This window comes from Mauremys reevesii, linkage group 8 (assembly GCF_016161935.1).
Source record: "Mauremys reevesii isolate NIE-2019 linkage group 8, ASM1616193v1, whole genome shotgun sequence".
Lineage (NCBI taxonomy): Eukaryota > Metazoa > Chordata > Testudines > Geoemydidae > Mauremys > Mauremys reevesii.
This window is the reverse complement of record NC_052630.1, coordinates 21863438-21877284: the sequence shown is the minus strand read 5'-3', so window position 1 is coordinate 21877284 and position 13847 is coordinate 21863438. Positions and strand designations below refer to the sequence as shown.

General features: G+C 40.7%; 1 protein-coding gene across 5 annotated transcripts in view; it reads right to left on the bottom strand.

Annotated features, from left to right (window-relative positions):
* Positions 1-13847, bottom strand: part of HTR4 (5-hydroxytryptamine receptor 4) — a 213068-nt gene that overhangs the window by 94816 nt on the left and 104405 nt on the right. For all 5 annotated transcript variants that reach the window (XR_005584171.1, XM_039486718.1, XM_039486716.1 and 2 more), the window contains one exon: positions 13328-13528. Coding sequence is in view for 4 of the 5 variants with exons in the window: in XM_039486718.1 (XP_039342652.1) it covers positions 13328-13528 (201 nt within the window). In the remaining variant the exon portion in view is untranslated. The remainder of the gene's footprint in view (positions 1-13327; positions 13529-13847) is intronic.

The following is a 13847-nucleotide window of genomic DNA, read 5'->3' as shown; positions in this document are numbered from 1 at the left end:
ATTTACAACAGCCCTTGTGTCACTAAGTACCAGGGACATGGAATGAGATACTTTTTTTCCCCCGTCCCTGAAGAGCTGCCTACTAGAAGGTGCTGTTCAGTGCTGGATGGTTGTAGCATTCAGCAGAAGCAGCTTTATAGCAAACAACTGCTGAGTCCAGACAGAATGTGGTTTTTGCAGAGAGGGTACAAAATGAAAATAAATAAATAAATGGGAGAGAGAAAAAGAGAGCTCAAAAATCCCTCTAGCAATTAACATGTTGAGTCAGGAGTAGTAAACTGATAAGGAAATCATCAGGAAATGTTTCCAATTAACCATGTTGGAGAAACCATTCATCCAAGTGGTTCCAGTTGTTAGCTTTCTGAACCTTTATCTGCACTGCAGCTGACAGCATTACATTGGCTTGTGCATGTTATTAAAGGGCTATTAAAATAAAAATTAGGACTGTAAAAATAACATCATAGGCTCTCACATTTCTTCCCTCTCAGTGATCCCACAGTAATATTTCTCCACATACATGTCAAAATGTGATTTTTTTTTTCTAAATGCCACTGCTGCACACTTCACCTGGGACTGGAAAGTCAAGTTGGGTCCCTTCTGCTTTTCATCATCATTATCAATAATAAAGGTTCTGCAACCAGAACATGGATAACAATTTTACAGAGGATGTGTGAGCCAGAGAAGAATCCAGCTCCCTATCCCAGGTTCAGGTCCCAATGGAGGTAATATATTTTACGGGATCAACTTCTGTTGGTGAGAGAGACAAGCTTTTGAGCTACGCAGAGCTCTTCCTCCTGACTTCCTCCTTAACTTCAGTGGGATTCATATCTGGCTACATCAGGGATGAATTTTGTGCCATGCTTCCTGATTCCCAGACCTACACCCTAATCACTAGAGAACACTCTCTCTCTAACTCTGAAGGGATGCTGAAAGACCCCATACCATGGCCATAACAGTTTATGAGAGCTATAAATAAACCCTCATGCTTCGGGGCATAAGTCAATCATTACCTACCTGGGGTTAAGAAGAAACTTCCCCAAAGGGCAATTTATTGAATAAATTGTCTGTTCTGTGGCTTCTTTCACCTTCTTCTGAAGCTGCTAGTATGGGCCACCATCAGAGATGGAACACTGGACTAGCTGAACCACTAGTCTGAGCCTGTATGTAATTTCTGCCATGTTCCTATGTCTCTAACCAATGGGTACTGCCACGATCATCTGAGTACATAAGATAAAATATGAGGCTCATAAAATCAAAGTTCATAAGAGCAAATGTGTCCTGTTCCTGCTTGTGGGACTCTCACTTTTCTGGCTGGCTACCAAACAAATCAGGCCACGAAGAAGACATAAATGCTGGTGAAGTGTGAGATGTCCCCTATTAACAATACCTTTGTGCCTAACAGCTCTCAGTGCTCCACAGAGAGGAGACATAGATCACATTCCCTGGAAGCAGGAATTGTCTAACAGTAAACTGTGGAGACAGCAGAGAGGGACTGTGAAGATGAAGAGGAAACAGAAAGGAAAATGCCCCTCATTTCTCTCCATGAATTTCTGCTGCAGAACACCAAAGCTGTCATGCTGGCCCAAGACTGTGCCAGGGAAAGTGATATATCCTGAGTCATGGGTGCCTGCTGCTATGATTTAAGCCAGTGTTTCTCAAACTTGGGACCCACTGGCCATGGTTTGCTGCCTTTCCTGCAAAAAAACCCTGCAAAACCAAAGGAAAATGAAAATACAGTGCCTGGTAATCAAACCAACCTTCATGGGATGGCAGTCTTAGTTACTGCAAAGGTGCCTTCGCCTGCTAGGCTCACAGAAGGGAGAAAGGAAAATGAAGGGGTTCTGCATATTTATGACTCAGGGTAGCTGGGAGCATTGTGGGGCATGGAAGTGGAAGGTGTAGATCATGGTGTGTGTTTGTACAGCACCAAGCACAGTGAAGCCCTGATCTTAATTAGGGTCCCTGGGCACTACTAATATACAAAAAATAATAATAATGTAACAGACACTCCTAGGCCATGGAGTGTCTGCTACATTATTACTTATCCTCAGGGTTTCTAATACAATTTTGTTTGAGCTGAACGTATCTGCATACCGTGATGAGGATTGCTCCTTAGTTACAACAGTCAGGCACTTATACACCCACCTCTACTAGGCAAGCTGGTCCCTTGGGTGTTCTTTGTATTTTAAATCTGCTGATGTATTGTCATGTACATATACCATGCACGTAGCACATGTTTTATGAACACAGTTAGACTGAGGAAAATGTATTGCATTTCCATTTGAATCAATTAAAACAAAAATCCCCATAAAGTGTCTGGGAAAGTAGTAGTTTCTTGCTGAGAGGATAGAAAGTCTGTCACTTTTGTTTGTTCTGCCTCCATACTATCATACACCATGCCACATACAAGCAGGCTGTGTACACGGTGTCTGAACACCCTTCCATGGCAGTATTGTCTGCTCCGATCTGCTTTGTATAGCAGGGTAGGACCAATTTATATTCACATTATCCTAAGAAGCCACCATGTTCAGCCAGCATAATACAGCAAGGCACAGCAAAACCTAGACTAACAGTCACCTGCCAATTGTGCCCTGATGCCCCAACAGCCAGGACATTCCTGGAGGCTCTCTCCATATGAAGTGCACTGGTTTATGCAGCCATCTTGTAGAACAGTCCGAGAAAGAGCAATCCCATTGGAAAACTCTTCTTTCCCACTTGCCTGTGTCAAGTAAATTTTTTCTTTGCAGATCACAACTTGTGTAATAATCTTCTACTAAAGAAACCCTGTTCTTTGCATTTGCTGTTTTTTGTTTATTTTAGTCCAGTAAAGCACAAAATTTTACACCACCCTCTCAACAAAAAATCTGGAGAAGATAAAGTTTTGAGTCAATAATTCCGCTACCATTTGAAATCTAAAAGGCAGCATCTTGACTTATTTATGCCAATGTAAAATTGGATCAACTTTTATTGATTTAATTGGCTTCACGGAGGTGTGAGATCGTCCCCAAGTTACCAGATTCTTCCATCTTTGAGTGAAACAACCTCCCCTTTTCCCTGCAAAGCAAACACACATTACAGCCCCCCAGTATTTCAAATAAAGCACTTGTCAATTCCTGGTCAAGAATGAAGATGTCCAAAAATGATTTCATCTAACAAAATGAAAACCCTTGTTAGAAAAATAATGGCCCTCTGGTGTCAAGATAATTATTCTGGAGAATAATCCTAAAGAGAACAGTTAATTGGAGCTGGGTAAATTTAGCTACTAATACAAACAAATGCATGTTGCCAAATGGAGACAGAAGACTCCACCGTAGTCCCTTGGGGGAAGGGGAGGAAATTGGCAGCAATAGCAGCAAAATATATTTATAATACATCTAGGGATTTTGTAAAGATTAGTAAAGGACATTGCTTCCCTCAGGCTGTGCCATGACCATCTGCTCTGTTATTTTTCTTTATACTTTCAGCCCTTGAATTCTGCAGCCATTGCCTTAATTTTCCTAAAGAGCAAAGAAAGTACGGAGCTGAACGCTATTATGGAACATTTCTAACATTACGTATCATGTCTTCTTCCCTTTGTAAATGGTATTCATTTTTACTCTACTTTGCCCTCCTCTTTTCCCCCAAGTTTCCATTCTCTTTTCACACAGGTTGTGCTTCAGGTGAATGCTGTAAGAGGCAGGGTTCATTTGTAGCTGGAAAGGGGATAGGGAATTTATAGACTGGTTTTAAATGGTACCAGATAGAAGGTGTGCCATACAGTCAGATCGCTGATCATTACTCACTGGTATATGTTTAAAACAAAATAACTCTCCAAAAATAACCCACTTTCAGCAAGTCAGGAACCAGATGATTCCCCAAAGCACTATCTATTAAGCTGCAGTGTTATGAATAAGCTGCTTTCTAACTTGCTTTGAGAAGGAGATATACTGTCTAGAGGTCGGTGTGCAAGGAGTTCCTGAGTTCTAATCACAGCTCGGCCACTCGCACCCTCTTTAGGCAAGTAACTTGACCTCTTTATGCCTCCCTTTTCTCATCTGTAAAATAAAGATCAATGCTTACACACCTACCTACATTCCTGAAGCCCTCAAAATCAACCTGTTATGAAGGGAGAAAATTCTTCAGGAGACATTCCATTGAATAATACTCACTTCTCATAGGGCACATTGCACTTTAAGGCTCCAGAACGTCATCTCCTTAAGCGCTTGTGTTAATTTAATGTTTGAATATTACATTAATGTTAATTAATGTTTGTACATGGCACAAGGAGCAACTGTCATTCTACTGCTCCATCACTCCCCAGATGCATCTGTTTTGCCTTAGCACTTATTTAGCAGTAGGAGACCACTATTACATGACATATTTCTATTCCATTAACATTAGCTCTTAATATACACACACATCTGTTATGCGGCATGCTGTATAGCGAACCTGCAAATGTTTAGTTGGGGCAGCCGGACGACATATCCGGTGCCTAACAGAAATTTAGACTTGGATGCGGATTTAGCTGACCAAGATACCGGCCAAACAATATTGAGGCAGTGTTTGCAGGCTAGGTGCAATGACCGAGGTTATTTTGGCTCCACTGATAGGGAGAGTATGCCTGCTGTTCACTATGTGGGTTCACAATCTGAGGTTCTTGTTGGATCCCCACCTGCTCCAGGCTATCCAAGCAGCATCAGTGGGTTTTTCCCCATCTGTGCCTAGTGAGAAGTTTTGGGGTGGGACCTTGCTGTTTTTATCCTCTCCAGGACATTCTGTGTAGGGGCCTGCTCCTGACGACCATTAGGAAATTCAGCTAGTGCAGAGCAGTGGCCCAGTTGCTTAGTGGTGCCTCCGCTGGGGAGAGCTCTACACCTGTCCTCCAAATCTACACTGACATTCAATTCACTCCCCATGCAAATGAAGAGGTTGTGCCCCTCTCCATGTGGGGTACAAAGGCAACTGGGCAAACAATCCCTGGGTTTAAACAGGAGGCAGCTTCTGGCAAAGCATCTCATTAAAGGGCCCTTGACTCTGGAACCTGCTTCTTCTTTGGTCTAACAGAGCCCAGGTCTGCTGGTATGTAGGGCCCATCAGTTTTTGAAAAGGAGTTGGCTTGCAAAGGCATATATGGAAGGAGCTAATTGCTAGTCCTAGTAAATTAATTGTGTTTGAAAGATTTTATTATTTCTCCTTGGTCTCTTTGTAAGTGATGTCATTGTTTTTATTGTACAGACATCTAAAGCAGGTGACTAGGCATACATAAAAAAATACTATAGATAAATAAATATTCAGGTCTAATTCTCTCCCCAGCACAAAAGAGATGATCGAACAGCATAACCCAGTGGTAAGAAAATCTGGATTCAATTTAACATTGAACTTCTGACACATTGTGAAAAACAGTTTATTCCGAGACCATTCTGCTAGTCTCTGCATTTCTCTGCTCTTTATATTTTGTTGCCAAGGTCATGTCATCTGTTTCTGTTGCTTCCCCACCTGAAGGCAATGCCAAATTCATTTGAGTATTTTTCAGAGACAGTAATGAAAAGAGATACAAGATGTTATCAAATAAAAGTCTTGTAAAGCGGCACCTTCCGCCCTTTCCTGAAGTGATCAACAGAATTACTTTCCAAAGTGGATTCTGAGAATTAGCTTAACAATGCTATTTCCTAAAAAAATATAAGTATGCTCATAAAATAAACAGAAGGCAGGGGATTTTTGAATCACAGAAAAATACTGGCTAGAAAAATAGACTCCAGTGAAGTCTGAATGAATGGAATAGCAATAGCTAGAGAAAATAACAAGAGAAAAGTGCTCCTGTCAAGAGAATCTTATAAGAAAAGAGGCCCAATGAGATGTGCCAGGACATAATCTGTGTTCAGGCAGAACCTAGCTGTCAGGGCTGCTGAAATGCCAGTGATAAACCGTGCCTAGATGCTAGGCTGAGTCATACTCCCCTGGACAGAAATCCTGGCACTTACGTAGCTGCTGTTATCTTTTCAGAGCCGTCCGTCATGATCACCTCATCTACTTGCAGCTCTAAACACAATTTCATGATTCAATATTCTCTTGGAAAAAAATGATAAATTAAACATCCACATCTTTGCCAAGAAACTTTACCTCAACTGAGAACTCACTGGTAAGAGATTAAGCAAAGGAACATTGCTCCAACTAGAGCTGTGTGGAAGATAGAAGTTTTGTTTCGCTAAGGATTTAGAGGTTTCAAAATCTGGCTTCATTCCAAATTGGAGAGAGAACCAAAAATTTCAAAATTCTCTGGGAAGGAAAATTCTGAACAAAAACTTGTTTTGGGTCATTCAGAATGTTTCATTTTGACAAAACTGAAACTTTTGATGTTGATTTTTATTTTGTTTTATGATACTTATATTTATAATATTTCACAAGGTATCAGAGGTTCATCAGTGTTTATTTTGTATAACACAATACAAAATGAAAAGTCATTTCAAAATGAAAAATCAAAATGTGTCATTCTGAAAAAGTGGGACATTCTGATATTGTCAGAACTTTTTTTTCTGGGTTTTTGTTCAGAACCAAATTCCAGATAAATTGACCTGATTTCATGAAGCTTTTCAATTTTGACAGAATTGCACATTACAACGTAAAATGGTTCCGTCTAAGTTTCTCCAACAGCTCCAAGTGAACATTTTGAGTGAGACTGAAGAGCCGGCTGAAATGCCTGCAGAACCCTGCAAAGATCATACTACTTAGAAACCTTTTCAAGTCTCAATTAATGTTTGTACAAGGGAGAGGAAATAAGCCTTGCAAGTCTGAAGGCCAAGTTCCAGGTGAAAGCTTTAGAACTGTGATTAGAAATCAGAAGCTTTTCTGAGCCTCCTAGATCCCTTCTATAATAACAAGTGTTACACGCACAGTGCATTTGGATTACACAGTGATTACACAATGTACACAATGGGTCTGTCCAGTCATTAATTACTATTAGAATGCATGGTACGGTGTACATATTTCTTTTAGTCTGTAGCAGTCCCACAATAATATTTTGTGGTCTTTCTGCAATGATTAAAAAGAATCTGAAATAAAAATATTAAAGAATTTAAAGGAACTGGTGGAATTCTTTTAGTGGTTTCTATTAAAAATGTGTGTGAGAAATGGGCTTTTTACCTTTCGTTTCTGGAACAGAAGTGAAGCGACACTGAAATTTCCATCTTGCCCCACTCAAGGGGCTCCCAGATCAAAACTGGCAATTTTATTTCAAGGGAGGAACACTTCCCTTGGGGTAGTCCCAACAAGGTAGTGGCAAATTTAAGAGTAGAGAAATAGAGTTTGCAGCCCCCAAGTTGTCAAATGGATCCATGAATCTCAGTGTTTTCACCAATTCCTAGTTCAAATTTATATTGTTTTTCTTGTAAGAGAGGTTTGGAGCAGGAGCCAACTTCTTGAAAGTGGAGGTTAATTCATCTCTACCAAAAGTCATAAAATATCTAAGGACCACTTAGAATGCTCATGAACATCAGGAGTGATATCCTGGCTCCATGGAAGTCAATGGGAATTTTGCCATTGACTTCATTGCTGCCAGGATTTCACCCTAGAGAGTTTAAAACACTCCTTGCAGCCCTGCTGCAGTGCTTTCACAATATCCCCTGAGCAAGGAGAGCTGGCATTATGCTGGTAACACCATTACTACTGCACCTGTATCCATGTTACACCCTAAACACAGTTACACATGTTCCTCGTGTAGATGGGGTCCTATGGCAGTCTTTGCTTTCCCTTTGCTCTTCTGTCCAAACTCCTAATATGGGACGTGGAGAGGGAAGCCTGAGGATTCATTTTAATTAATGAGCTGTGTACAAGATAAGCCAAATAAGAAGTCGACGTTCATATCCAAATCTTGAATGGACATGCCCATGAGGAAGTTAATGTGCTTTTGGTCTTTAATCATTTTGCCCAGGGTGCATGAATGGTTTCAGGCTTCTTAATTTGCAAACAGCATTTTGTGCACTGGATCGCCATTGCCTATTGTAGCACAGATGGGTTGGGGATATGGGAATTTCCAGATTTCCGGAAAGCTGCCAGCTCACACTGATGAGTCAGTGACACACAAATACAGTGTAGATGATGGCAGATAATGAAGAAGGAAAGTCTCATGACACAAAGGAACACAGAAATTAGAGATGAAAAAGACTTTCATATGGTCATTTTGGTTTATCCACCTGCCATGCAGGAGTGTTCCCTGCAGCACACTCTGAGGCGCATTGTCCAATCTGCTTTAAAATGACTCCAGCACCTAGAGGGTGCTGCACAAAGATGCTATATTTTTTAAATTGCTGTAATAAGTTTAATAAAAATAATTCAGCTTCCATCACTCCTCTCTAGAGAGAGGGAAAAGACTGGAAAAGAGAGACTTAGGGTTACTCTGAGGAGAGAGGGCTGGCAAATGGCTTTCCCTGACTCACTTCCATACTGTTTTTATTTGTGGAAGTTTAGAACAGTTCATCTGCATTTCACTAAACTTAGGTACCTGGCCAGAGATGTCTGATGCATCTCAGTAGTGTTGGGAACCTAACTATGGAGAGGACTCCAGTATCCACTGCCATGTGATTTCCTTTGGCTGTTCCTATAGGTGGAAAGGTTATACTGACACATTCTCTCACAGAGGATCTGCTCACTAAAATAGGTGACTTTGTCCTTCGTCAGCTTGACAGCTGTTATTCTTGGGACTGGGACTTTTACAGAATAAATAACAGTCTCATCTCTGTAGAATCTCATTGAATGGAAACAGCTAAAGACAGCTAATTTGATTATGAATTCTCCACTCCTCACAAGCCAGAATGTCCTCTAGTCTCTCTCAGATGAGACTGTCACTGTAGGTGAGCACGGGGTTTATTGGATCCATTCGCACTGGGACACATAACTTGTCATGTAAAAAATATTGAGTGAAACCTTGGCCCCTTTGATGTCAATGGCAAAACTCATTGATTTCAATGGAGGTCAGGATTTTACCCATGGAGTCAGACCAGGTAACTTTCCAGGTGAAAGTCATAATGAGGTCTAAGGGGAGAAGGGCATATATCATGCATAGACAGAGAAAATCTCATTATCCTATGGCAAGTCCAAGTACCTTTGGAGAGGAACAGCATTGCACAGGGCTGTTTTTGCTAGTGCTCTGGTCATGGTATAGCCTGTAGTGGTCACTTCTGTAGCAGGTATTTAAAGTCATTTTGAAAAGAGAACCAAGACAATTACAATGCCAGAGCATTACTTTGAATTCTCAGCAGACACAGGACTTGTGCCATGGAAATGTCAGTCTCTCTGCATGAAGGCATTGAGCAGCAGATAAATGCTGTGATAATTACCAGTGTCAGACTGTATTCAGCAGCCAGCCTAGAGAGCTTACTTCTCCTCACCTCCCTCTGATTCAGAGCAAAGCACTTCACACACTGTACACAGAGCAGCACATGTATGGAGAGCAAGAGAGAGAGAGTGCATGCCCAGAAACAGCAGCCTAACATCTGGCAGTGACCAGCCTGACAACACCAAAAAGAAAGGAGAAGAGCTGTGACCTTCTGTTTCAGTCATTGCATCTCTATGTCCTAACTCTCAAACATGGATAGAATTTCAGCGCACTCATAATTCATTTAGTTTCTGAGTGCCTTCTGGTTCTTCTCAAACAATTACACCGTTGTTTAGTCTAATATTTCCCTGTGACTACATATTATGGGATTTCTCCTGGGGCTCTGCTGTTTATAACAGTTTATAACTGCCAGTGAGTTCATAAGCAGACGGTTATAAGATTTTCTAATGATTTTACTGTGGCCCATCCACTTAGGGTGGCATCCAACTCCTGGAATTTGCAAATCCCAAGGTTTCCAAAATGGTTCATTTCTCTCCACCAGTTCTGCACCTGGTCTAGGTGATTTTGACTGTTTAACCAGGGAATAGATATATCCTTTTTCTATTAAAATGTATTTTAAATTCTAAAAGAATAAGAAGAATATTCTATGTAAGTGATAGGTTGAAAACCACACTATATGAAATTTGAAAAACCAGGATACTAACTGTCTCATGGAAGTACACGCCTATTTCCTTCTGTTCCTTTGGCTGATCATTTAAATGGAATGGTCCTCTTTCTGAGGACCTTACCATGTGGACTGCTGAGCACCCTCAAATCTCACCGAAGCCAATGGGAAGCTGATGGATATCTTTACCTTGCAAGATGAGGCCCTCAGTCTGATAGTTCACTCGGGGTCAGGATGCACCATTCCATAATGTTTATGGGTGGTGTTTTCAAAAGAAGTGAGCACTGGCTTAGCTCTGTTTCCACTGAAGTCAATGAGCATTTTACCAGAACAAAGTTAGGCCCATGCTGAGTATTTCTGTCTCTCTCACCCTAAATCTTCAGATCGTTATTTGAAGTACTTCATTCCAGAATGCATACACAAACAGACAGTCCCAAAGCAGATGTATTTGAATGAGCTAGGCACTGTACAAAAATGAAGTACAGTCCCTGCTTCATAGGACCCATCAGACTGAATTCACCAGAGATCCAGCGGGGTTTGCCTTTTATACTTGTTTGTACATAACTGCCACAATGGAGGCCTGATCCTAGGGCCTCTAGATATCACCATAATACACATAACAATAGCACTGTAAATAAACACACAGAGAGACACTCTGCAATATGCAATAACTGCACTGAATTATTGTACTGCAACAGCATCCTCTGCATCTACTGCCAAATTAGTGGTACCCATCACTTTCACATGGTTTCAGTGTTTGCGCTTCAGCCTTGTGATTGGAAAAAGTTTGTCGTCCCCCCCCACCCCACCCCCTCTTTAATGATGAGCTTCAGATCGGTGCCCCACAAAGTGGTACTACTAAGCTCCCATTTCTGTTTGTGCTGCTCCAAACCCCAGTACTTTGTTATACACTATTTGTGGTATTTTCCATCATATGAGTAAGGGTGGCAGTTGCCACAGAGAAGTTGTAAGATTAGGATGAGGAGCTGCTACCTTCCAATTGTCCCCTTTTGACTCGCCTTCGCTCTGTTAACTATTCTATTAACCCTCACATAACTTCATGATTTATAAACTGCTTTCCTCTGTTCTTCCTTGAACCAAACTAACTGTGGCCCAAGTCCATAGGAATAAGTGAGTCCTCAGCACCTGGTTGCAGAATCCCTTTTACCTGGTGCATTGTGTGTACTTTTAGCAGCCCTTGTTTTATTGGGCAGGCTTCATATAGTAAGTTTCAGGTTAGTTTACAAAAATCTCTTTCCATATAAAACTGTGATCACTGCAAGATCTGCATCACCAGAACATTAGAATCAAGCTACACATCTTGACAGTAACTGATCCAACAGTGACTCAAATAAAGCGGCTCTAACGATGTTAATGAGAAACAAAACTCTGCTTGTTGCTCGAAAAATCTCAGCATCTTCCCTGTTGGAAAGAGGCAGCCCTTAGAAGACAGAATTTCCTGGGAAGTTGGACAGGCACAGAAAGAAAGTGGAAAGCAGCATTCAAATAAGTGTGGAGTAGACACAAGAGCCTGGGGTCTACATTAAAGGAGTAAGGCCTTGCTCTTCAAAGAGATGCAAGAAACCCACAGTGAGGAGAGATCTCTTTTCACTGTTGATTGTCTCAGAACTTTTTTCGGGAGGGAGCCGAATGGCCTTGGTGTTCTCATGTCTGTATGACCCACTGGGTTAATTAAAGGCTGGAGGATTTAACTCGCTAACTTGGCAAATGTTTATCAGGAATTTCAATTTTCGCAGCTCAGTGCTTAACATCTGCTTGATTGATAATCAGCTAAAAATGGAAGTGTGTGAACCGCCCTGAGGTAATGAATGTCTCAGGTGGCACCTTCAGATTTAATGCTTCATTTTCACAGGCCAGCTATCTTGAATTCCAGGTCGTGTTCCAAGACAGGAAATATGTCTTGGCTATCAAAATATCCTCTTCCATTTCATTCAGATACACTATTACTTCACTTGCCACTCTGAACTGTTGCACGGGGTTGCTGTGTAGTGTTAAACAGCTGCTGTGTCCCACCCCAAAGAAAAGCAGCATTTTAGTGGTGAATTCAGCGTATTAAATATCTTGCAAAGTGTGTAGGTGGCTTTGGAATCTTTGGACAAAAGACTACATAAATATTAGTTGTCCTCACAATTAGTTGACGTTAAATATTAGTTGTCATTAAAATCAGAAAAGTTCCTCTCTCCTTCTCAGAACCTAGAATGCAAAACTTCACCCTTACTTATTAGTACATCTGGTCCAAAAAAAAATCTCAAAACATTTTCTGATGAAACCACAATGAAACTTTTTACAGAATGTTTTTCACTGAGGTCAAAACAAATCTACGGTAGTTTTTCAATGAACAACTGGAAGTAAAAAATCAAAACATACTTTTTGGAGAAAAAAATGACAGTGGAAAAAGTTTTGGTTTTCAGGGAGGAGTTTATTTTTTGTTTTTGTGGAAAAAATAATTTCTTTGCAGGAAATTTTGAAAAAGCAAAAATGTTTCAAAATATCATATCAAAAAAATTGCCTTTTTTTTTTGTTAAACCAGCTGTACTTATTAGCCATCACCACAAGTAAAGTTTAAAAGTGACCAAGGATGCCTTGGAATAACAAGCATTATAAACATTATGTGCTGCTGTTTATTTTTTTCTACAATCTAGTAATAATATGCCAAAATATATCATACATTAATATAATTTTCATCTGGTTATACAGCTGCTAATAATAGAAATAGCAGTACCGAATGCACTTTACATATGTCAAGGAGACAGCATTGTGAATATAAAGCTGGATAGTAATTTGGTGTATCTATGCCTGTAGATGTAAGATTCGTTATAATGAATCAAACCAGTTGCTAATCAGGTCTGGAATCCAGCCTCCAGACCAATACCTGATATTTCAAAAGAAGACAAACTCCTACTAAAAGTGTACCAAGTGCTGCACCAAGAAGGAAAAGCCCTTTGTGACTGCTGGGAGTCTCTTCTGTAATACATGTTTTAAATATCTCTTTTTTAAGAAACAGAGGACATGGTTCTTGCAAGATACTGAGCCAGAACCTCAGCTCCTGAAGTCAACAGAATTTACACCAGCGGTGATGAGCTCACTCAATATAAATAATACCTTTCTTCAACTCTTGTTACATTGATGAAGCTTCAGTGTGCTCTCTCCATTAGCTGCTACAATAAGATGTTTACAGCTGTGCTATACATTATACAACATATTCATACATGCCTCTGAGCTGAGAAAGAACCCTTGGATATGTTACTTTTTCTTAAGACCTAGTGGTGTCCATCACGACAAAAGAAATGGCTGGCAAAAACCTGTACCTGTACATGTCTTTCTGCTCATACCTGTCTAGGGAGATACAGCAGAGGTGAAGGATTGATGCTGTAGTGAGCAGGACATCTAGAGATGTTCGGATCAGGCAGAACATCTCTCCATAAATCCAGTTATCCTGAACCAGCTCAATAGCTCCAAAAGGCATCACCAGCACCGACACCAGCAGGTCCGCAAAGGCAAGTGAGACAATGAAATAATTGGTCTTGATTTTCCTACAAGACATATATTAAAAAAAACTCAGTGGGACTTTTCAAAGCAGGACATCCCATGTGCAGATAGACCCAATTGTTCACTAAAGGGTCCTCTAACCTACCTCTGAACGATTTTAAATGGTTGTCCCTAATTACTTTCCTGGTTTGGGGGGTGATTGTTCACAAGGTCCTTGCATGACTGCATGGGTGTTTCTACCTGTGCACACAAAATATGCAACTGGACATGCACATGCCTGTTTGTGTGACCAAACTGGCATGTTATATGCACCACTTTTCATTGTGTGTGCGCAGAATGCAGCACTGTGCACATACAAACAGA